This window comes from Pecten maximus, chromosome 4 (assembly GCF_902652985.1).
Source record: "Pecten maximus chromosome 4, xPecMax1.1, whole genome shotgun sequence".
Taxonomy (NCBI): Eukaryota; Metazoa; Mollusca; class Bivalvia; order Pectinida; family Pectinidae; genus Pecten; species Pecten maximus.
Genome location: NC_047018.1, coordinates 13,852,851 through 13,877,615, shown reverse-complemented (window position 1 = coordinate 13,877,615; position 24,765 = coordinate 13,852,851). Strand labels below are relative to the sequence as shown.

The 24,765-nt window shown below is 36.0% G+C and overlaps 1 protein-coding gene across 4 annotated transcripts in view; it reads right to left on the bottom strand.

The window, feature by feature from the left end:
* The window catches only part of LOC117325305 (potassium voltage-gated channel subfamily B member 2-like), a 184,738-nt gene that overhangs the window by 7,492 nt on the left and 152,481 nt on the right, over positions 1 to 24,765 (bottom strand). For 2 of the 4 annotated variants that reach the window (XM_033881423.1, XM_033881422.1), the window contains exons 3-5: positions 13,970 to 15,025; positions 7,019 to 7,706; positions 2,123 to 3,014 (exon numbers count right to left, since the gene is read on the bottom strand). In XM_033881423.1, coding sequence (XP_033737314.1) covers positions 2,128 to 3,014; positions 7,019 to 7,706; positions 13,970 to 15,025 — 2,631 coding nt within the window. In that variant the 3' untranslated portion in view covers positions 2,123 to 2,127. Of the gene's footprint in view, positions 1 to 2,122; positions 3,015 to 4,458; positions 4,516 to 7,018; positions 7,707 to 13,969; positions 15,026 to 24,765 lie in introns of those variants that run through there. The other 2 variants (XM_033881425.1, XM_033881424.1) reach the window with 2 other exon arrangements.

Below are 24,765 nucleotides of genomic sequence, written 5' to 3'. Positions count from 1 at the left end.
TACTTAGTACTGACGGACAGGAATACCTAGTGTTAACTACCTAGTACTGACGGACAGGAATACCTAGTGTTAACTACCTAGTACTGACGGACTAGAATACCTAGTATTAACTACCTAGTACTGACGGACCGGAATACCTAGTGTTAACTATCTAGTACTGACGGACCGGAATACCTAGTGTTAACTACCTAGTACTGACGGACCGGAATACCTAGTGTTAACTACCTAGTACTGACGGACCGGACTACCTAGTGTTAACTACCTAGTACTGACGGACCGGAATACCTAGTGTTAACTATATACTAGTACTGACGGACCGGAATACCTAGTGTTAACTACCTAGTACTGACGGACAGGAATACCTAGTGTTAACTACCTAGTACTGACGGACCGGAATACCTAGTCCTAACTACCTGGTACTGACGGACCGGAATACCTAGTGTTAACTACCTAGTACTGACGGACCGGAATACCTAGTGTTAACTACCTAGTACTGACGGACCGGAATACCTAGTGTTAACTACCTAGTACCGACGGACCGGAATACCTAGTGTAAACTATCTAGTACCGACGGACCGGAATACCTAGTGTTAACTACCTAGTACTGACGGACCGGAATACCTAGTGTTAACTACCTAGTACTGACGGACCGGAATACCTAGTGTTAACTATCTAGTACTGACGGACCGGAATACCTAGTGTTAACTACCTAGTACCGACGGACCGGAATACCTAGTGTTAACTACCTAGTACTGACGGACCGGAATACCTAGTGTTAACTACCTAGTACTGACGGACCGGAATACCTAGTGTTAACTATCTAGTACTGACGGACCGGAATACCTAGTGTTAACTACCTAGTACTGACGGACCGGAATACCTAGTGTTAACTACCTAGTACTGACGGACCGGACTACCAAGTGTTAACTACCTAGTACTGACGGACCGGAATACCTAGTGTTAACTACCTAGTACTGACGGACCGGAATACCTAGTGTTAACTATCTAGTACTGACGGACCGGAATACCTAGTGTTAACTACCTAGTATCGACGGACCGGAATACCTAGTGTTAACTACCTAGTACTGACGGACCGGAATACCTAGTGTTAACTACCTAGTACTGACGGACCGGAATACCTAGTGTTAACTACCTAGTACTGACGGACCGGAATACATAGTGTTAACTACCTAGTACTGACGGACCGGAATACCTAGTGTTAACTACCTAGTACTGACGGACCGGGATACCTAGTGTTAACTACCTAGTATTGACGGACCGGAATACCTAGTGTTAACTACCTAGTACTGACGGACCGGAATACCTAGTGTTAACTATCTAGTACAGACGGACCGGAATACCTAGTGTTAACTATCTAGTACTGACGGACTGGAATACCTAGTGTTAACTACCTAGTACTGACGGACGGGAATACCTAGTGTTAACTACCTAGTACTGACGGACCGGAATACATAGTGTTAACTACCTAGTACTGACGGACCGGAATACCTAGTGTTAACTACCTAGTACTGGCGGACCGGAATACCTAGCGTTAACTACCTAGTACTGACGGACCGGAATACCTAGTGTTAACTACCTAGTACTGACGGACCGGAATACCTAGTGTTAACTACCTAGTACTGACGGACCGGAATACCTAGTGTTAACTACCTAGTACTGACGGACCGGAATACATAGTGTTAACTACCTAGTACTGACGGACCGGAATACCTAGTGTGAACTACCTAGTACTGACGGACCGGAATACCTAGTGTTAACTACCTAGTACTGACGGACCGGAATACCTAGTGTTAACTATCTAGTACTGACGGACCGGAATACCTAGTGTTAACTACCTAGTACCGACGGACCGGAATACCTAGTGTTAACTACCTAGTACTGACGGACCGGAATACCTAGTGTTAACTGGTACCAAATAACATGCGATAAGCGTGACTAGAATTAAAGAACATGTCGATTTTGAATTAACCAGAAAGACAGCTACTGAGAATAATTTGATTGACAGCTGTCGAAGAATATATTTTTTTTCTTAATTCTTTTGCTATTAATTAATTACATATTTGCATACCAACTCAATACTAGGGATTGAAACAAACCGTACCTAATTTATCCGCTTGCCTGGGGAGTTGTGTAGGGGTCAGTGGTGCCGTCCGACGATTGTCTAGTGTTTACGTTGTTCATTAGTGAGTCTATTTGTATATCTTTCTGTCCATCCTTGTCCAATTCGTCGTCTTTAGCATAGTCGTGATTAAAATGGTCACTTCCACTTTTCAAATCAGACAAATTAGAATTCTGAAGCGGCGATAACCTCAGTAGGTTAGGAGAAGAAAGGCTAGCATCCGACTGGGACCGACCTATAGAATTGGAGCTCAGCAAACTTTCCTCGATGTCAAAGTTATCAGACGGGCTCGTATCGTTTTGCCATGGGACATTTTGACATTGGCTTTGCTTCCAAATATTCATTTTATTAGGATTACCTACACTATCACTTAAGTCAAATTCGTCTTCACTTCGGCCGTGCATGGCTGCAAAACTGAAGTCTTCCACATTATCTAGTGGCGAGTATTTGTCTTCAATTCGACCGTGCATGTCTGCAAAACTGAAGTTTTCCACATTTTGTAGTGGCGAGTATGCTGGTGAATGTACCTGTGGGAGCACACATTCTGATGACGTACAAACACGATTTGGAGGTAGATTTCCGTCACTATAGACGCCCCGGGGCATAACACTTGTATCACTTTTGTTGGGAATGTATCCCTGATACACGTCATACCTTACACAGGAAATGTCATCGAGCACATGCCTCCCACCCGGAGTAAGTTCCTGCTCACGTGCGTGGGACGATAGTAGATTTTCCGTGTCTTCTGCATCAGTACTGTCTTTTTTCAAAATAGATTTTTTCTTTGAAGGAGGAGAATCTAATAGAGAGGGGCTGGAGTGGGCGGTGACCTTTCGCATACCGCATGGGGACATGCCTGGGGAGTCGAAGCCCTCTGTGGATGTAAAAATTAAGTCGACATGATGTACTGACATATATACACTATATCCATACCTATATTTAAGTACCGACGGCCACTGGCTTAGATACAATAGACATGACAACCAGCCTATATAATAAGATTATTTCTCACACATAGCGGGATCAGTCTTTCCTTTTGTTGCAGAATATACAATATTCGAGAACAGTTTTGGATGTTTAACAATGAGTTTTTGTTATGTACGTCATTGTATTTAAAATGTACAGATTGTTTGTTTTACGGATTTAAACATTACGATCGCTTGTTTAATATGCATCATATCCCCTGATTAGAATACCATATCTCGGATATTCAGTTTCAAATCCTCTTACTGGCTTGTCGAGTCTGCAGTATGTACTCATTCAGATATTGTTCAGTTATGATAACTAAATGTTACTTAAGCAACAAGCTGTACTATACAAATGTAGTTTACACGATACGAAATCGGAACCTAAAACACTTCAACAACAGAATAGTTACAACGCTGGGGCAAAAATCAACAAAACAAGGCAACTTCAAGGATAGTGCAACAATGGTGTGACCAGAATGGTAAGCGGAAGTAGAAGAGAGTGCCGGGAAGCATCACGTGATGCTAAGCTTCCTTCATGCTTGTCATAGCTGATAATGGAAGGTTGGCTTAAGCAATGATAATCATGTACTTGCTGCTTACATCAATCAGATCATTGTGACGTCACATTTTATTGGATGAATCTGATTGATTATCAGAATAACATAGTTCTTAAATAGAAGCGAATGACATTGACATTAGCAGGGAATTAACTAAAGCAAAAGGGCACATCACTTAATCCTCTAGAATATTGTCTTCTTGTTGGCGATGTCGGACGATAATGTTACGGTTTATTTCTCCATTACATCACTTTCATCATAACTCAAATAGGTGCAGTATGATAATTGAAATAAAAGAACAAATGTAAAATTAATGAGAAACAATGAGAAAAGTACTATATTTCCTATGCTAGTTATTGGGAGAGAGGTTACATGACAGAACTTACTCCAAGTGTATGAAAATGTATGACTAACTGAATGTTAACCTGACAATGTATAACAATATACTGACCAAGTAGTTCGACGCTCTTAGAACAGACTTTATTGCTAATAAGCATGGTTCTAACTATTCTAACAAAAGGAATCTTTTCAAATCGCAGTTGACTTTTCTGATTCTTTTTGGAAAATTCTTTATTAATTAAATTGCCATATGGACGTGTCCTTTAACCTATTCAAACCGATACGCCTTCATTTACTCGGTTAATAGCATGTGACTGTGGCTGATACGAGGATAAGTATGTGGATACACCAATCGGTAACAAATGTAAGGGCTTATTAAATAGAGCGCAGAGGAGACTACAAATGCGTAGGTCAAAGGTCAAAGTTCTGAGGTCACACCAATGTTATACTAAACCTGAACTCTGCCAGCTTAACGGTCGTTTCCGCATTCAGTTGAGAAGAAATTTTTCATCTGGAAAATTATCAATGTAAGAAACATGAAAAGATATTCATCATTGTTAATAAAAAAAAAGTTGATATGCGCATGCTATGTAGAGTTAGGTCCATATTGTTATATCGGTAAGAAATCTGTTAACCTGGCATAAAACACAAAGAACATGTCTCATATAGGCGTACTGTAACGAATCTCATTAACCTTCAAAACCGGGAGATTTGTATAGGTATCTCAGATACACTACAAAGCTATGTTCAAGCTAAAATGGGTCTTTGTTTAGTGTATGTTGATATGTTATCTTTCGATTTCTCAAACTAATGTTATGTTCTATTTCTCATACTAACGTTCCGTTTCCAAAATTAATGTAATATTCTAATTCTCTTACTATAGTTCCATTTTTGAAATTAATGCAATGTTATATTTCTCAAACTATAATATAATGTTCTATTTCTCAAACTAACGTTCTATTTCCCAAACTAATGTAATATTCTAATTCTCACACAAACATTACATTTCCCAAACTAATGTAATATTCTATTTCTCGTACAAACGTTCCATTTCTCAAACTAATGAATGCATTGTTCTATTTCTCGTACTAACGTTCCATTTTGTCAAACTAATGTGATATTCTATTTCTTTTACTAATGTTCCATTTCCCAAACTAATGCATTGTTCCATTTCTCGAACTAATGTAATATTCTATTTCTCGCACTAACATTACATTTCCCAAACGAATGTAATATTCTATTTCTCGTACTGAAGTTCCATTTCTCAAACTAATGAAATATTCTATCTTTCGTACTAACGTTCTATTTCTCAAACTAATGTAATGTTCTATTTCTCATACTTACGTTCCATTTCTCAAAATAATGTAGTGTTCTTTTTCTCATACTAACGTTCCTTTTCTCAAATTAATGTAATATTCTATTTCTCATACTAACGTCCCGTTTCTCAAACTAATGCATTGTTATATTTCTCGTACTAACGTTCCATTTCTCAAATAAATGCATTGTTCTATTTCTCGTACTAACGTTTCATTTCTCAAATTAGTGCATTGTTCTTTTTCTCGTACTAACGTTCCATATCTCATACTAATGCATTGTTATATTTCTCGTACTAACGTTTCATTTCTCAAACTAATGCAATATTCTATTTCTCACACTGACGTTCCATTTCTCAAACTAATCTAATATTCTATTTATCGTACAAACGTTCTATTTCTCAAACTAATGCAATGTTCCATTTCTCAAACTAACGTAATTCTTATTTCTCAAACTTATGTTATGTTCAATTTTTCGAACTAATGAAATATTCTATTTCTCAAAATAATTTAATTTTGTACGTATTACTTACACATACGTAAGATAGGAATAATTAAGACCGGACTGAGTATCAATATTATTTGTGAAGATAGCTATAACAACCATCAAACGATAAAACAGTTGGTCAGGTATTGCATGTAGTTGATATTATAACTAGACTATAATATATAATATTACCATAATGTTTACCACTAATCCAGTGATTTTGTGAGTATGTTTTACAATTATATTATGTTTTAATGACTAGAAGAAACAATACAACTACAGGAGAAAAAGTGTGGCTATGGTAACGGTAACCCGTAGAGGTGACTTATCCTGGTGTATAGATAAAAGTACTATAATTGCAAAAATCAGTCACTACAAAGAATATGTAAATCCCATACGAAATGCAAAAGTAAAGCATCATGCAGTACATGTTATGTCAAAAAAAGTTTCTATAAAGATTTCGACAGTTAACCTGCACAAACAAGATACCGAGGTGTTAGTTAATACAGGAGTAACATATCAAACAGCAAACCAGGCAACCTGTACCACTCCAAATAAGGCAATCTCCATCACGCCAAATAAGGCAGCCTTTACCACGCCAAATAAGGCAACCTTCACCACTCCAAATAAGGCAACCTTTACCACGCCAAATAAGGCAACCTTTACCACGCCAAATAAGGAATTGTGTTGTCAATAGTAACCAACGACGGAGTGCGTTAGTCTAATTTAACCTGATATGAAAGATGCAAACAAATACATACAGTGTTAGGGACAATGCTTCCTCTACGGTACACTGAAATGGAAACGTTTGGAATCACCTCCCAGAGCAGCAACTTTACGGCTAGTACTATCCATATGTTACAATTTATTTCACGTTCAGTTTTCATAAACTGGCGCGAGAAGCCAACGGATGAATAGGCATTAGGGCGAAGTATTTCAGCTGGTCCTTAGTTAAGATGAATTTTACCTTTTACCCTAGTGTTTCCTGATTAACATAAAATCATAAACAAACTATCTACTTTCTATATATATTATTACCATTTTGATAGCCTTGGTAACCTACATTTGGGAACACTATCCTTATGTAATGGTGGAGAAAACAAAAGAAAATCTTCATGAATAGGAATGAATTATCAAAGTTCATTTGAAATGTTCGAGTTCTATGACATGGAATTACGTTGCTTTCCGATGTACAATACAGTTTGGAGTTATACCTGATTGTGGGTTTGCGATGAGATGATAGTTGGCTAGTTTCCTTCCGGTGGATGGGCTGGAATGTAGTCTGGTTGCCAAGGAAACAGCTTTTCGGAATTTTGCACTTTTTGACTTTGTAGAACCATCCACATGGAGATTATCAAAAGACATGTACGATCTTTCTGTGATATCACTAAACTGTGGGTGTCGCTCACTCGATTCGGATTTGTGTCTTTTTAGGCTGGCTCGATGATGCCGCTGTGGCTCTATATTCCGGCGCATGGCGAATCCGTACCCATCATCCAGTTCCGGCTGTAAGACATGTTGAGGAGAATTCACTCTCTGCCAAGTGGTGGTAAATCTCCCATCTAATTTTTGAATGATTTGATCAGAAGGTTTATCGTTTAAGACCTTATCAGATAGTAAGGAAGTATGATCAGGGATGGATAACCCAGTCAGATCATTCATATCCGAAGAAGTACAACATGCACAGACTTCCGGTGAGGACTTCAGCGGATTGACGTGAAGATTGGAGTAGACTGGAACCGGAACTCCCCTACCGCATGGACTCATGGGAGGATGGGTCATGCAACTATTATAAGTGTCTGTGCTTGTATTGCTGCTCTGTCGAACAAGCGTTTTCATCTCTATTGTGCACCGGGCACGTGCGGAAGTACATTCAGCGGTGGGTGAATATTCAAATTTGCCCTGAAGCAGGGAAAGCAGAGATTAGTCGATAAACGGTAACAAGAGTTAGTTTTTAACCAGCTTGTGATGTCTTTCTTTCACAAAAAGTAAAAGTCTATAACTACTTTTCTCTCGAATAATTCACTGACATATCTTCAACATTCAGTTAAAAGTATTTAAACGTTTTCTGCTATAAAATCCCAGGATATCATTTCTATTGAATAGCTTTTCATTGTGTTAATGTATCTTTCAGACTTCAAACAGTTATTTCGCCACATATGTTGATGCGATGCGAATAATTCGTTGATTCATCTTTTGTCTTTAAAGTTCTTCCATTAAATTAATCTTCTACAGATATTTGCCAAATCCAGAAAATTGCTTTCGTACGCTCAAGATAATAACAATGAATTTGAGCAATAGATGTAAGGGTAACATGAGGAATAACAAACTACTTCCGGTATGAACTGGATATGACGTAAAGGAATAACATCAAGCACTGGTTAAATACTAATCGAATGCCACCGTTAGCTGCGTGGAAGCAAACATCCAGACAGTTTGATCATGCCCCGTCTGAATGAAAGTGCCAAAAACTAAACATAATTGCTGTAATACCTTAAACACTATTAACCGAATTCTACTTAAATAAAAAATACAAAATATCAAACGCAGGTTCAAATCTGGTCAGGTGGTTCTGAAATAGTATCCCGAGTCTAATGATAGATGTACAAAAAAGAAATGAAGTAACATCGTGAACTATAGTATCATGGTACGATTGATTAAAAGAAGCTCGACTTTAAGAGGAAATGTATGACACGGTCTTTCAAACTGGAATCACTTTCCATGCCTAGTTACAGTTCTTTAGGAAATTTACTTACGGGACATAATAGACATGTTTACAGCTATCTTTAACATCAGCCTGTGATAACATCCTTAGCTTAGTATGAAATTATAACCTCTCCTATTAAGTAATAGAATTTCAATTATCAACCATCAATGTGTACCAATGTTTATGCGACATATCATCGCATGTGATTGCCACTGTGGAGTTACCTATCAATGAATAGAAATGTAACTGTAGTGTATCAATGTACAGAAATGTAACTGTGGTGTATCAATGTACAGAAATGTAACTGTGGTGTATCAATGTATAGAAATGTAACTGTAGTGTATCAATGTATAGAAATGTAACTGTGGTGTATCGATGTATAGAATTATAACTGTGGTGTATCAATGAATAGAAATGTAACTGTGGTGTATCATTGTATAGAAATGTAACTGTGGTGTATCATTGTATAGAAATGTAACTGTAGTGTATCATTGTATAGAAATGTAATTGTGGTGTATCATTGTATAGAAATGTAACTGTGGTGTATCAATGTACAGAAATATAACTGTAGTGTATCATTGTATAGAAATGTAACTGTGGTGTATCATTGTATAGAAATGTAACTGTGGTGTATCAATGTACAGAAATATAACTGTAGTGTATCATTGTATAGAAATGTAACTGTGGTGTATCAATGTATAGAAATGTAACTGTAGTGTATCATTGTATAGAAATGTAATTGTGATGTATCAATGTACAGAAATATAACTGTAGTGTATCATTGTATAGAAATGTAACTGTGGGGTATCAATGTATAGAAATGTAACTGTGGTGTATAATTATATAGAAATGTAACTGTGGTGTATAATTATATAGAAATGTAACTGTGGTGTATAATTATATAGAAATGTAACTGTGATGTATAATTATATAGAAATGTAACTGTGGTGTATAATTATATAGAAATGTAACTGTGATGTATCATTGTATAGAAATGTAACTGTGGTGTATAATTATATAGAAATGTAACTGTGATGTATCATTGTATAGAAATGTAACTGTGATGTATCATTGTATATAAATATAACTGTGGTGTATTAATGTATAGAAATGTAACTGTGGTGTATTAATGTATAGAAATGTAACTGTGGTGTATCAATGTACAGAAATGTAACTGTGGTGTATCAATTTATAGAAATGTAACTGTGGTGTATCAATGTATAGAAATGTAACTGTGGTGTATCAATGTATAGAAATGTAACTGTAGTGTATCAATGTATAGAAATGTAACTGTAGTGTATCAATGTATAGAAATATAACTGTGGTGTATCAATGTATAGAAATATAACTGGTGTATCAATGTATAGAAATATAACTGTGGTGTATCAATGTATAGAAATGTAACTGTAGTGTATCAATGTATAGAACTATAACTGTGGTGTATCAATGTATAGAAATGTAACTGTGGTGTATCAATGTATATAGAAATGTAACTGTGGTGTATCAATGTATAGAAATGTAACTGTGGTGTATCAATGTATAGAAATGTAACTGTGGTGTATCAATGTATAGAAATGTAACTGTGGTGTATCAATGTATATAGAAATGTAACTGTGGTGTATCAATGTATAGAAATGTAACTGTGGTGTATCAATGTATAGAAATGTAACTGTGGTGTATCATTGTATAGAAATATAACTGTGATGTATCATTGTATAGAAATGTAACTGTGGTGTATCAATGTATATAGAAATGTAACTGTAGTGTATCATTGTATAGAAATGTAACTGTGGTGTATCAATGTATAGAAATGTAACTGTAGTGTATCAATGTATAGAAATGTAACTGTGGTGTATCAATGTATAGAAATATAACTGTAGTGTATCAATGTACAGAAATGTAACTGTAGTGTATCAATGTATAGAAATGTAACTGTGGTGTATCAATGTATAGAAATGTAACTGTAGTGTATCAATGTATAGAAATGTAACTGTGGTGTATCATTGTATATAAATATAACTGTAGTGTATCAATGTATAGAAATGTAACTGTAGTGTATCAATGTATAGAACTATAACTGTGGTGTATCAATGTATAGAAATGTAACTAGTGTATCAATGTATAGAACTATAACTGTGGTGTATCAATGTATAGAAATGTAACTGTGGTGTATCAATGTACAGAAATGTAACTGTAGTGTATAATTGTATAGAAATGTAACTGTGGTGTATCAATGTACAGAAATGTAACTGTGGTGTATCATTGTATAGAAATGTAACTGTGGTGTATCAATGTATAGAAATGTAACTGTTGTGTATCAATGTATAGAAATATAACTGTAGTGTATCAATGTATAGAACTATAACTGTGGTGTATCAATGTATAGAAATGTAACTGTGGTGTATCAATTTATAGAAATGTAACTGTGGTGTATCAATGTATAGAAATGTAACTGTAGTGTATCAATGTATAGAAATGTAACTGTGGTGTATCATTGTATAGACATGTAACTGTGGTGTATCAATGTACAGAAATGTAACTGTAGTGTATCATTGTATATAGAAATGTAACTGTGGTGTATCAATGTATAGAAATGTAACTGTGGTGTATCAATGTACAGAAATGTAACTGTGGTGTATTAATGTATAGAAATGTAACTGTGGTGTATCAATGTACAGAAATGTAACTGTGGTGTATTAATGTATAGAAATGTAACTGTGGTGTATTAATGTATAGAAATGTAACTGTGGTGTATCAATGTACAGAAATGTAACTGTGGTGTATCAATTTATAGAAATGTAACTGTGGTGTATCAATGTATAGAAATGTAACTGTGGTGTATCAATGTATAGAAATGTAACTGTAGTGTATCAATGTATAGAAATGTAACTGTGGTGTATCATTGTATAGACATGTAACTGTGGTGTATCAATGTACAGAAATGTAACTGTAGTGTATCATTGTATATAGAAATGTAACTGTGGTGTATCAATGTATAGAAATATAACTGTGGTGTATCAATGTATATAAATATAACTGTGGTGTATCAATGTATAGAAATGTAACTGTGGTGTATTAATGTATAGAAATGTAACTGTGGTGTATCAATGTACAGAAATGTAACTGTGGTGTATCAATGTATATAGAAATGTAACTGTGGTGTATTAATGTATAGAAATGTAACTGTGGTGTTTCAATGTATAGAAATGTAACTGTAGTGTATCATTGTATAGACATGTAACTGTGGTGTATCAATGTACAGAAATGTAACTGTAGTGTATCAATGTATAGAAATGTAACTGTAGTGTATCAATGTATAGAAATGTAACTGTGGTGTATCATTGTATAGACATGTAACTGTGGTGTATCAATGTACAGAAATGTAACTGTGGTGTATCAATGTATACAAATGTAATTGCGGTGTATTAATGTATAAAAATGTAACTGTTGTGTATCGATGTATAGAAAGTAACTGTGGTATTAGCATATTCAAAATATGGTATATTAAGCTAGCATTGCCAAAGATAATCATATACAATCCCTGTAACATAGCAATGAAAGCATATCAATCAAAATAACAAAAAAAGATGCATACATTACAGAAAAAAAAAACAACAACTATGTGCTAACATCATATTAATTATATGTTCTAATTTTAGCTATATTTGCAGCAGATTTGAAACCGTGGTCAATAGATTTAAGGTTTGTACATTTTAATAGAATTCTGAGGGCAAAGGAAATTTGATTGGAAAAATGAAGTATACTAAGTGTCCGAGCATGAGTGCAAGATGGTCATTTTGGTTTAAAATGAATCAAAAGGAGACAACTATTATAACTGTTATTACAAGACCTCAAATTGTAGCTGTCGTTAAAAAAACAGAATATAGCGCCCTCTTTAAAAAGAAACACGAGATAATTAAGGAAAATGAATTCCAATCTATTGTAAGTAAAATGAATAATGTACAATATAAGCTGGATACATCATTAAAATAAAAGCGTTATTGAGACGTGTAGCACGAATCCATCATTGTGCGTTTTAAACTAATTAATTATGAGTCTAATTTCAAGCAAATCACAAATCTATTTACTTGTCCATCAATTGTATGGCGACAACTAATACAGAGTATGGGACTTCACTGTGGCAATGTACAAAATGCATGCAACATGTTGAATCATGTGTGTGTAGTCCATTGTTATTTAGCATACTTGTGCAAGGTCAAGGAAACAAATAAAAAAAACAAAAAAACAACAACAACAACAAACCATTTCATTGCACAAAAAACAGCACAAATACATTTGCCGCGTAGATGGAAGGATGAGGCTGGTTTATATTGATATAAAACTACAGTCTGTTGTCTATGTGCTGCAACAAACTCCAATACACGTGCAAACACCACATTTTGTAATATCATTACGTTACTCCAATTTCACGAACCTTTTCCTAAAAACCAATACACTTGTAAGGTAGGTATTCCTATCATAGCCTAGCATATATTGTCCTACTATTACTGTCAGATATATCAGACATTTGTTTCTGAAGATTTTAGAACATATCCCCACATTATATCATAGACGTGTGGAACAAAACATGTTTATTTGGATGTAGCAGTCGGACACAACAAGACAAACACGTGATATTTTACACAAGCCATCTGAGTCATGTTAGACCGTTCATCATACTCTGCAATTTACCAGCGTCATAGGCAAGGTGATCGGAGGTACAAACTAGTCGATGCAATGGAAACATTTATCAAGTTAACCAAGAAATAATGCAGGAAGCACACTGATTAAGTTGTAACAAAAGATACTTCCTACTTCAAACACGTCTATAAATCAACAACAGAAAATTATTCCGATTATCAGCGTCTAGAATCCGGGCCAACAATACTGAATCAATTCCCAGTCACGAAGACGTTTGGTCGCTAAGGAATACCTTCACTACACAAACATACCGTTATCTCTCCCCGATGTCGATTCCGACCTTTTACATCTAGGACTTGGGATTGCAAATAACTTGACATTCGCATGTCAGTGCTCACAATATAAATACTGGATTGTCGTTGACTCACACATTTTCAATGTTTCATTAGTATTTCTATACGTGTTGGAGTATCAGATTGTATGTGTAGAACAGGACATGATAGAGACGGTATCCAACAGAACAGTATAAACAGCTAGTGAAGGAAGTTAGAGTGTTCGAAACTCCCTATCAACTTCTTAATAATCATCTTTTAACAGTGATATATAAGCCTTTGATGGCCAGGATTAGAAACTTATTATGAATTAACCATTTCATTTATACAATCATATTGAATACCATTATATTGATATATATGTTTGTAAGGGTAAAGGTAAAATTACTGTGAAAACATATAATTTAAGATAAAAAATGAATGTCTTACCAAAAGCAAGCATCCCATGCAGTTTCATACAGGTTTTACCATTAAATACCACTCACCTGTTCATTGGAATTAAGGGCTGGTTGTGATGACGTCATCCTTCCGATGGAGTCATCGTCGTTGAGGAGCTTAGCATTGCTGGGATGGGATAAACCCGGAAGACTGGTCGTATCACTCTGTTCCGTCTCGGAGGATTTGCACTCCTCCAAAGTCTTTATCACGTAGGGAGGGGGACTTGTGCCTTTCATCTCCTCGCTGTCACAGCTGTCCCCCGTCCGTCTGTTATTCGTCACACTGACCTCCAACATGTCCACACTACGTGCGAACGCATCTCGGAGGTTGATAGAATGGAAGGACACTATACTACCAGTCCGTTTGGCCCTTTCCAGAGCATCCCGTCGCTTCAACGCCTTTTCGCGTCGCATCTGATCTTTATAAAACTCAGCAAAATTGTTCACTATAATAGGAATTGGGAGCGCAATAACTAGCACACCACATATACAACACACACTGCCGACTATCTTCCCTGGTACGGTCGTCGGGAATATGTCACCGTACCCGACAGTCGTCATTGTAATGGCGGCCCACCAAAACGTCTCAGGTATACTAATAAATTTGGTTTTTTCTACATCTTTTTCCGCAAAATAGGCCAAACTCGAAAACAACAATATAGAAATTGCTAAAAACATAAGTAAAAGTCCCAACTCTTTGTAACTTCTTTGTAGAGTGTAACCTAAAGACTGTAATCCAGTGGAATGCCTGGCTAATTTCAAAATTCTTAGAATTCGCATTATTCTGAAAATTTGCACCACTCTGCGAACATTTTGAAACTGCTCTGTTGTGTGCCTATTCGTTTCCGTTAAACCCAAACTTATAAAATACGGCATAATTGCTAACAAGTCAATAATATTTAACGGTCCTTTGAAAAACTTCCATTTGTTTGGTGACGCCCAAAATCTCGCCAGGTACTCGAGTGAAAACCAGCCTATACAGACCGCCTCAATCAAAGCTAACTTTTCGTTGTCGCCGTTGGCCCCCTGGAAACTGGGTATAGTGTTTAATGTGAGGGCGATCGTGGACAGCACGATGAACAGGATAGATACTATGGCCACGACCTGAAAATGTGCGTAAAAACTACATGACGAAAGCAATTTGAGACAAAAAACCTTTGAATTCTGTGGAAACATACAAAATAACTTCAGAACGTTCAATAAGATGTGCAATGATTTGATTAAGTTGGCGGCTTATTGAATTATTGTTCTGGAGTTATTTTCAAGTTAAGGTAGCTACAAGGCTATAGTTAGACATCTGTATTGATTAGTCACATTCAGATGGTTTCCTTTGTTTTGCTTCCTTCTAACAGCTGCAATGTTAGTTACGACACGTGTCGCCTCTGGAATACAAGGAGACAAGCAGGACATTAGAAAGACAGAGACAGACAGGGCGGTCAGAGACAGACAGGGCGGTCAGAGACAGTGGGAGTGATGTAATTAGAGACAGGGGGAAATACTAGAGACATGACGAAGGCATTTGTGTTGTATACGCAGAACTACCATAAAGGTTATACTAGTTGTCGTGCGAACAATTCCGAGTATAGCAACAGGACAGAGTTAGAGGCTGCAAGAAATGCTGAAAGTATAGAGCAGATGTACACTTCATCACACAAAACATTTCCGGTGGCGCTCAGTAAATTACTGGAAGCACACGGACACACAAAACGACACTGCTGGTGGCCCAATGTAAATGTACTGGCACCACCCGGAAACACAAAACGTCACGTCCGGTGGCCCAATGTAAATGTACTGGCACCACTCGGAAACATAAAACGTCACTTCCGGTGGACTTTGGTACATGTAGCACTCTTAGACACATTTTTTTGCCATAGATGTTGTTTGTTAAACAACTAGTTATGACTGACGGACATTTAGTACGGAAATCTCAAAGGATAAATGGGATTAAAATGTGTCAATTGTTCTATTGTAAAACAGCTGCTGGACAAACTAACAGATACAAAGTACATAGCTATGTTAACCTAAACACTGGTTCTTGATACCGTGTTTTGATGGTGATGTTTTCCGGCCAAAATATTTGAATCTAAAAAGTCGTCAACTTATTATTGAAGCCAAAATATATTTTTTTTTATGTTTAGAGATAAATTCCGTTAGTTGTACTCCTACTCGTGTGTGACAAATTAGGCCTTCGTTAATGTTACATGGTACATAATCACTTCAAGAAAAATAAGAATTATTTCAGCATTTTCAGTAAGAGAGTATTTGAACGTCTATTTTGTTTCACAAATTAAAAAATACTATTTCATTTATAATCAGTACATTATGAAAAAATCATGCTATGAAACATAAAAATCCATGCAGTTAACGATACATATTTTTTTCTGGAATTTAAACTTAAGAAGCATAACTTGTGCATTATTTATATTTTGGTCTTAAGATACAATTTGTGGTGTGTATTTTACCCGAGATTTATTTGTCAAAAACGTCCAAAAACATAAAAGAGAAAAGACACACTTGCTTCAAATGTCTGAACGACTCAAAACTGTATATATTCTAATCAAACTACTATGTTCTAACTATTCTCAAAACGTAAAACGAGTGTAGGTACTAACTATTGTTTCAGTCAATACGTCATCACCAAGACATGTTTAGAAGATATAAGTGCAATATAAAGTAGGGCCGGATCATGCATGCGAGGACCGGAATATGGATACATGCCAGAAGGTGTTGAGGGAGGCATGCTAGAAAAAGAGTTTCGATATAGAGAAATGGAAATCAGTATTCTCAATACTAAGTAGCAAAATTTGGAAACCATCATTAGTGCAAATATTGGAACAATGATAAATGAGGCGATTTAGATATAAAACTGTAATAAACACCAGTTTCCTGTATGAGACCATCAGGCGTGGGGAGACGACCACAGTGAACACTCCAGTACAACATACATGTATGACGTACATGTATGTAGCTAGTATTTTGTCAGGTTCACGTAAAAACAAACACGTAATTTTCAGAAAACTGTTTTTCTGTGCTTTAAACAATGCATTGCTTTGATGATACTTTCAACAGCTGACTATTGTCAATGATGTAGAAAATTTTAAGCTCAAAATATATTTTATTATTTTTAGAATAGACATTTAATCTTAATATCTGTAATTTGCCTCAAATATCACATAACCAATATCATAAAATAAGCACTCGTGTTGAAAAACCTGAAACAGTGTTATAAACCAATTAAATGTGACTAAAACTCATCACCTGAAAACAGTGTTATAAATTAAGTTAAAGTGACTAAAACAGTAAAACGAAACATTGTAACAGTGTGTGGTAGTAAATATATCCAGGTATAATGTTACAAAACTTTAAATAATAGAAAAATACACTGATAAAATCAGTGAATCCGACACTTTAATTATAATACTAGCAATGCAATAATACTAATGACATAAATAAAATGACAGTAACAATAAGATAATCTGATGATAGTAACAATGTGACGATGGTAACAATGTAACGATGATAACAAGGTAACGATGGTAACAATGTAACGATGGTAACAAGGTAATGATGGTAACAATGTAACGATGGTAACAATGTAACGATGGTAACAAGGTAACGATGGTAACAATGTGACGATGGTAACAATGTAACGATGGTAACAATGTAACGATGGTAACAATGTGACGATGGTAACAATGTGACGATGGTAACAATGTAACGATGGTAACAAGGTAATGATGGTAACAATGTAACGATGGTAACAAGGTAACGATGGTAACAATGTAACGATGGTAACAATGTAACGATGGTAACAAGGTTATGATACTTACAATGTAATAGTACTTACAATAAGATATATGCTAATAATGTGTTAATGCTGATGATTTAATGCTAAAGATTATAACGATATTGAAGATTTCATTTCTCAATTGATAACGACATTTTTCATGAGACTAACATGTAAGCATACTAACTAATCAGTCTTAAATAAAAAGCACATAGCTCTGAAGATTGAACAAACACATACGAATTACACAACCTAACCTTTGGAAGTAAAATTACTCCAATTCAAATGACGTTACTATTATACAAAGCTCGTGGAAAAGCATTCAATAAATATGCATTATTAGGCTTCATTAAATTGCTAGGCAGGACTATAATCCGAATGAATAGTCAATATTTTGAATATTTATATCTTTTTGCAGGGATATAATCCAGTTTACGACCAGCGATTGTTTAGAATCCATAATTTATCGATACAAATGTATTCACATAGAACAAAATGGAAATTCAAAACTTGGTTCAAACATCTGGAATGCTGGCTAGGGCGATACAAATATACCTAATACCAGGAACGCTTGCTATGGCGATACAAATAAACCAAATACCTGGGGCGAATGGTTACTTGTTTATCGGTTTTTCGATTATAACATGGTGTTTTAACCACCAATGCACGTGCAGTTCATTTCTTTAGTATTCGTGATGTTATGAATACATCTAATTCTTTCAAAGACTATGAAGGCATGCCCTTACGTTTCCCTAGTCGATCTTTTCAACTTGTCAGAACATTTTCGCAATCTCCAGTGACAAAGTGACAGCTCTTTTAAAACATTGGAGAGGGTTAACATGTCCGTATTGTAAACGAGACCATGTGTCTTAATATGTAACCATGTGTCTAAATATGTAACCATGTATTTAAATATGTAACCATGTGCCTAAATATGTAATCCTCTGTCTTAATATGTAATTATGTGTCTGAAGTTGTAACCCTTTGTCTAAATATATAATTCCGTGTCTAAATATGTTACCGTGTTTAAATATGTAATCTTGTATCTAAATATGTAACCTTGTGTCTTAATATGTTACCCTGTGTTTAAATATGTAAGTATGTGTCTAAATATGTAATCTTGTATCTAAATATATAATCCGGTGTGTAAATATGTAATCCTGTGACTAAATCTGCAACCCTGTGTCTAAATACGTAACCTGTGTCTAAATATATAATCCGGTGTCTAAATATGTAATATCGTGTCTAAATATGTAACCTATGTCTAAATATGTAACCATGTGTCTAAATATACAACGCTGTGTTTAAATATGTTACCCTTTGTTTAAACTGTAACCTTGTGCCTAAATATGTAATTAACTATCTAAATTTGTGATTATATGTATAAATCGTACCCATGTGACAAAATAAATCATTAACAAAACAATGTCGATAGGCTTGGACGACTCCACAACAATATAAGTAACCACTTTTCTGTTTTTATGTCATTTTTAGATTTTTTCATAATTTATTTTATATAATTGTTCATATGCTTTAAAAACGTGTTGATTTCCTGACCCTGTTGGTGTCAGGGTCCAAACCTAACACGGCTTCATCTTTAGGATGATAGTTCAGCGCTCAAACAATTGTTGTGGTCAGTAAACGGCATTCATCTTCAATGTTTTGTAATATTTTATGTAAGAGACAAGTCTTATACAAATCTGTTTCTTTAGTCGATGTCACACGTACAGTTGTCTCCAAACACCGAGTACATCATCATTTAGTATATAAGCGAATGTAATATTTCGCCACAGTGTTCCTATTTTACGTACATCACATCAACTATGTGTGGCATTCAGCAAAATCTAAACCAGTTAAAAGGTTTAACTAATCTAGATGCAAACCGATACGTCGCATGCATGTATGACGTTAGTACAGTACACGTCCAGTTCGTGGATGTGTGTTAGGTAAGTAAGCTACCGAGTTCTATGTTGTTTGAGGACTTGGTAAATATTACATTCATTTGTACTTAATGTGTAAACAATATTAAGCTAAGTATCTGAAGCAACAGAAGCACATAATACAGATAAGTCTGATTAATGAGTCGTAAAGAAGTTATTTATAGCTCTAATACGTAATATTTACCATCACGTTAGCTTCATCTCTTCTTGTCTTCTCTAACTGAGAGATGGATTACCTGTTCCGAGTAATCTAGCGACATTCAACACTAAGGGACAGAACCGAGCGATATTCTATGAGGATTAACATTGACATAGGGACGTTATCTAACAGTGTTTTACACTGACATAGGGACGTTATCTCACAGTGTTTTACACTGACATAGGGACGTTATCTCACAGTGTTTTACACTGACATAGGGACGTTATCTCACAGTGTTTTACACTGACATAGGGACGTTATCTCACAGTGTTTTACACTGACATAGGGACGTTATCTCACAGTGTTTTACACTGACATAGGGACGTTATCTCACAGTGTTTACACTGACATAGGGACGTTATCTCACAGTGTTTTACACTGACATAGGGACGTTATCTAACAGTGTTTTACACTGACATAGGGACGTTATCTCACAGTGTTTTACACTGACATAGGGACGTTATCTCACAGTGTTTTACACTGACATAGGGACGTTATCTAACAGTGTTTTACACTGACATAGGGACGTTATCTCAGTGTTTTACACTGACATAGGGACGTTATCTCACAGTGTTTTACACTGACATAGGGACGTTATCTCACAGTGTTTTACACTGACATAGGGACGTTATCTCACAGTGTTTTACACTGACATAGGGACGTTATCTCACAGTGTTTTACACTGACATAGGGACGTTATCTCACAGTGTTTTACACTGACATAGGGACGTTATCTAACAGTGTTTTACACTGACATAGGGACGTTATCTCAGTGTTTTACACTGACATAGGGACGTTATCTCACAGTGTTTTACACTGACATAGGGACGTTATCTCACAGTGTTTTACACTGACATAGGGACGTTATCTCACAGTGTTTTACACTGACATAGGGACGTTATCTCACAGTGTTTTACACTGACATAGGGACGTTATCTCAGTGTTTTACACTGACATAGGGACGTTATCTCACAGTGTTTTACACTGACATAGGGACGTTATCCTCACAGTGTTTTACACTGACATAGGGACGTTATCTCACAGTGTTTTACACTGACATAGGGACGTTATCTCACAGTGTTTTACACTGACATAGGGACGTTACCTCACAGTGTTTTACACTGACATAGGGACGTTATCTCACAGTGTTTTACACTGACATAGGGACGTTATCTCACAGTGTTTTACACTGACATAGGGACGTTATCTCACAGTGTTTTACACTGACATAGGGACGTTATCTCACAGTGTTTTACACTGACATAGGGACGTTATCTCACAGTGTTTTACACTGACATAGGGACGTTATCTCACAGTGTTTTACACTGACATAGGGACGTTATCTCACAGTGTTTTACACTGACATAGGGACGTTATCTCACAGTGTTTTACACTGACATAGGGACGTTATCTCACAGTGTTTTACACTGACATAGGGACGTTATCTAAGTGTTTTACACTGACATAGGGACGTTATCTCTCAGTGTTTTACACTGACATAGGGACGTTATCTCAGTGTTTTACACTGACATAGGGACGTTATCTCACAGTGTTTTACACTGACATAGGGACGTTACCTCACAGTGTTTTACACTGACATAGGGACGTTATCTCACAGTGTTTTACACTGACATAGGGACGTTATCTCACAGTGTTTTACACTGACATAGGGACGTTATCCCACAGTGTTTTACACTGACATAGGGACGTTATCTCACAGTGTTTTACACTGACATAGGGACGTTATCTCACAGTGTTTTACACTGACATAGGGACGTTATCTCACAGTGTTTTACACTGACATAGGGACGTTATCTCACGGTGTTTTACACTGACATAGGGACGTTATCTCACAGTGTTTAACACTGACATAGGGACGTTATCTCACAGTGTTTTACACTGACATAGGGACGTTATCTCACAGTGTTTTACACTGACATAGGGACGTTACCTCACAGTGTTTTACACTGACATAGGGACGTTATCTCACAGTGTTTTACACTGACATAGGGACGTTATCTCACAGTGTTTAACACTGACATAGGGACGTTATCTCACAGTGTTTTACACTGACATAGGGACGTTATCTCACAGTGTTTTACACTGACATAGGGACGTTATCTCACAGTGTTTAACACTGACATAGGGACGTTATCTCACAGTGTTTTACACTGACATATGGACGTTATCTCACAGTGTTTTACACTGACATAGGGACGTTATCTCACAGTGTTTAACACTGACATAGGGACATTATCTCACAGTGTTTTACACTGACATAGGGACGTTATCTCTCAGTGTTTTACACTGACATAGGGACGTTATCTCACATTGTTTAACACTGACATAGGGACGTTATATAACAGTGTTTTACACTGACATAGGGACGTTATCTCTCAGTGTTTTACACTGACATAGGGACGTTATCTCACAGTGTTTTACACTGACATAGGGACGTTATCTCACAGTGTTTAACACTGACATAGGGACGTTATATAACAGTGTTTTACACTGACATAGGGACGTTATCTCTCAGTGTTTTACACTGACATAGGGACGTTATCTCACAGTGTTTTACACTGACATAGGGACGTTATCTCACAGTGTTTTACACTGACATAGGGACGTTATCTCACAGTGTTTTACACTGACATAGGGACGTTATCTCACAGTGTTTAACACTGACATAGGGACGTTATCTCACAGTGTAAAGGAAATTATCGAGAATTATTTTTCACTAAGGGACATAATCCAGTAGTATTTTACGTAAAAAGGGTCGTGATTCAGTAATACTTTTCTTTAAGGGACGTAAGTATTTTACATTGGCTAAGGGACGTAATTTAGAAATATTTACATTAACTAAGGGACGTAATCCAGAAATATTACACTAACTGATTGACGTTCTCTGGAAGTATCTCCTCAGATAATCTAACGATAAGACATTCTCCAGTAACATTTAGTGTTGTTCAGTTTGGCGTACACACATGTACACTGGAGCGCTCCCAAGATTGCCTTGTGTAGTGTAGTGTTTATACATTCACCAGTTACAAACAGTCTCCAAATGACCATTTTTTCTTGTGGTTTCATTTCTATTTAACCAAGGCAAGTTTGGGAATATGTTATATTTGAGCTTTCTATAAAATGTATTAGTTCAATAGAAACGCACACCCTTACCGTACCTGGCCTAATTTATCCCAACAAATTTCTTCAGGTGTCTGCAAAAAATTAATATAGAAAATAATGAAATAAACGAAACAAGAATGAGTTGTATCTGAGATCGAGGCAACAGTATTTTGCTCTAATTTCAGAATAACAAATTCGAACAGAATTAGTCCTTCGGCGAAAACTTCAGGCTTCAAAGAAAAGTGTTATGAAAAAGGAGGTCATTTATAGTCAGTCATTTCGATTACACAGGCTCCCGAAAGATTTTATGTGAATCGCGCCCATAACAAGGCGTATCATTTTTTTGCTGCTGGCCAATTACGAGGTAAAACAATGAAACGTTCGGGATACGTTGTTTTACGGCAGAGCTGATTCACCGCGAGATCTTTCTTATTGTCCTAATTAGGCGATTATTGTTGGCCCTAAAGGGGATTTGTAGTCAATTTGAAGTGCTTAGCTTGATTTGTGTTCCCCTTGGCTTCCATAACTATCTTCTTCACGTCAACGTCCGATGATTTATGTCTACGTAGCACGCCAAATTATTGTGGGGCAGTGTGGAGCGGAATGGATACCCATACGGGACAAATCACTTTGTATAATTGTTTGGCACGTTGTATAGACGCTGCTAACATCAGTTGTTATGGTTGTTGTGGCGAAGAGAGTTTCACTATCATCTAGATTTAAACAGCGACCAGAAGCTGAATCTCACAAGAAAATTATCTTTAATGATTAAATGTTTCAATGGTGGTTGCTGTTATTCATAGATATTATTTTGTGAGACTTCAAAACATGTCATTAAATCACTACTTAAACATGGGTAAATTCCATCCCAGCCAATAAATAATACCACATAAACACACATAGATAAATCTTAACTCAGGTAATTAGAAAATAAATCTACCTTAACACACATAGATAAATCTTAACTCAGGTAATTAGAAAATAAATCTACCTTAACACACATAGATAAATACCAACTCAGGTAATTAGAAAATAAATCTACCTAAACACACATAGATAAATCTTAACTCAGGTAATTAGAAAATAAATCTACCTTAACACACATAGATAAATACCAACTCAGGTAATTAGAAAATGAATCTACCTAAACACACATAAATAAATCTTAACTCAGGTAATTAGAAAATAAATCTACCTAAACACACATAGTTATATCTTAACTCAGGTAATTAGAAAATAAATCTACCTAAACACATAGATATATACCAACTCAGATAAAGGGGACGAAAATAAGAAATGAGCACAAACAAGACTTGAACACTGCTCACTGAAGAAACCAGATGTTCCTGTCGTTAAAGCATTAACAATTTCGTTGATGTGTGGTTATACTATTCTTACTATGAACTCGACATATCAATGACGATTTTTCAATCAAAACTGCACATGAAATTTGACAAAAAATTGACGCCGTATTTATTATCTTTATCAAAAAGCAATTATGGTGAATCGTCGTCAATACAGTGAAAGGGTCAATACATTATTTGTATATAAAAAAAGCAACAACAAGATAAATCTTAGTGGATGCCAGAGAGAATTGTATCTTGCCGATATGATGATATCTACTGATCAATATGATATCCAAAAACATAAGATGTGACCAGCCTAGACTTAAATTTGGGACCAGACCTGTCTAGACCAGACCATGTTTTATAGTATGCCTCTTAATATATCAGAACGTTTGATTGGCCGGGCAGGTTTAGTAGTATTACAAACGGACAATGACTTAACAGAACCC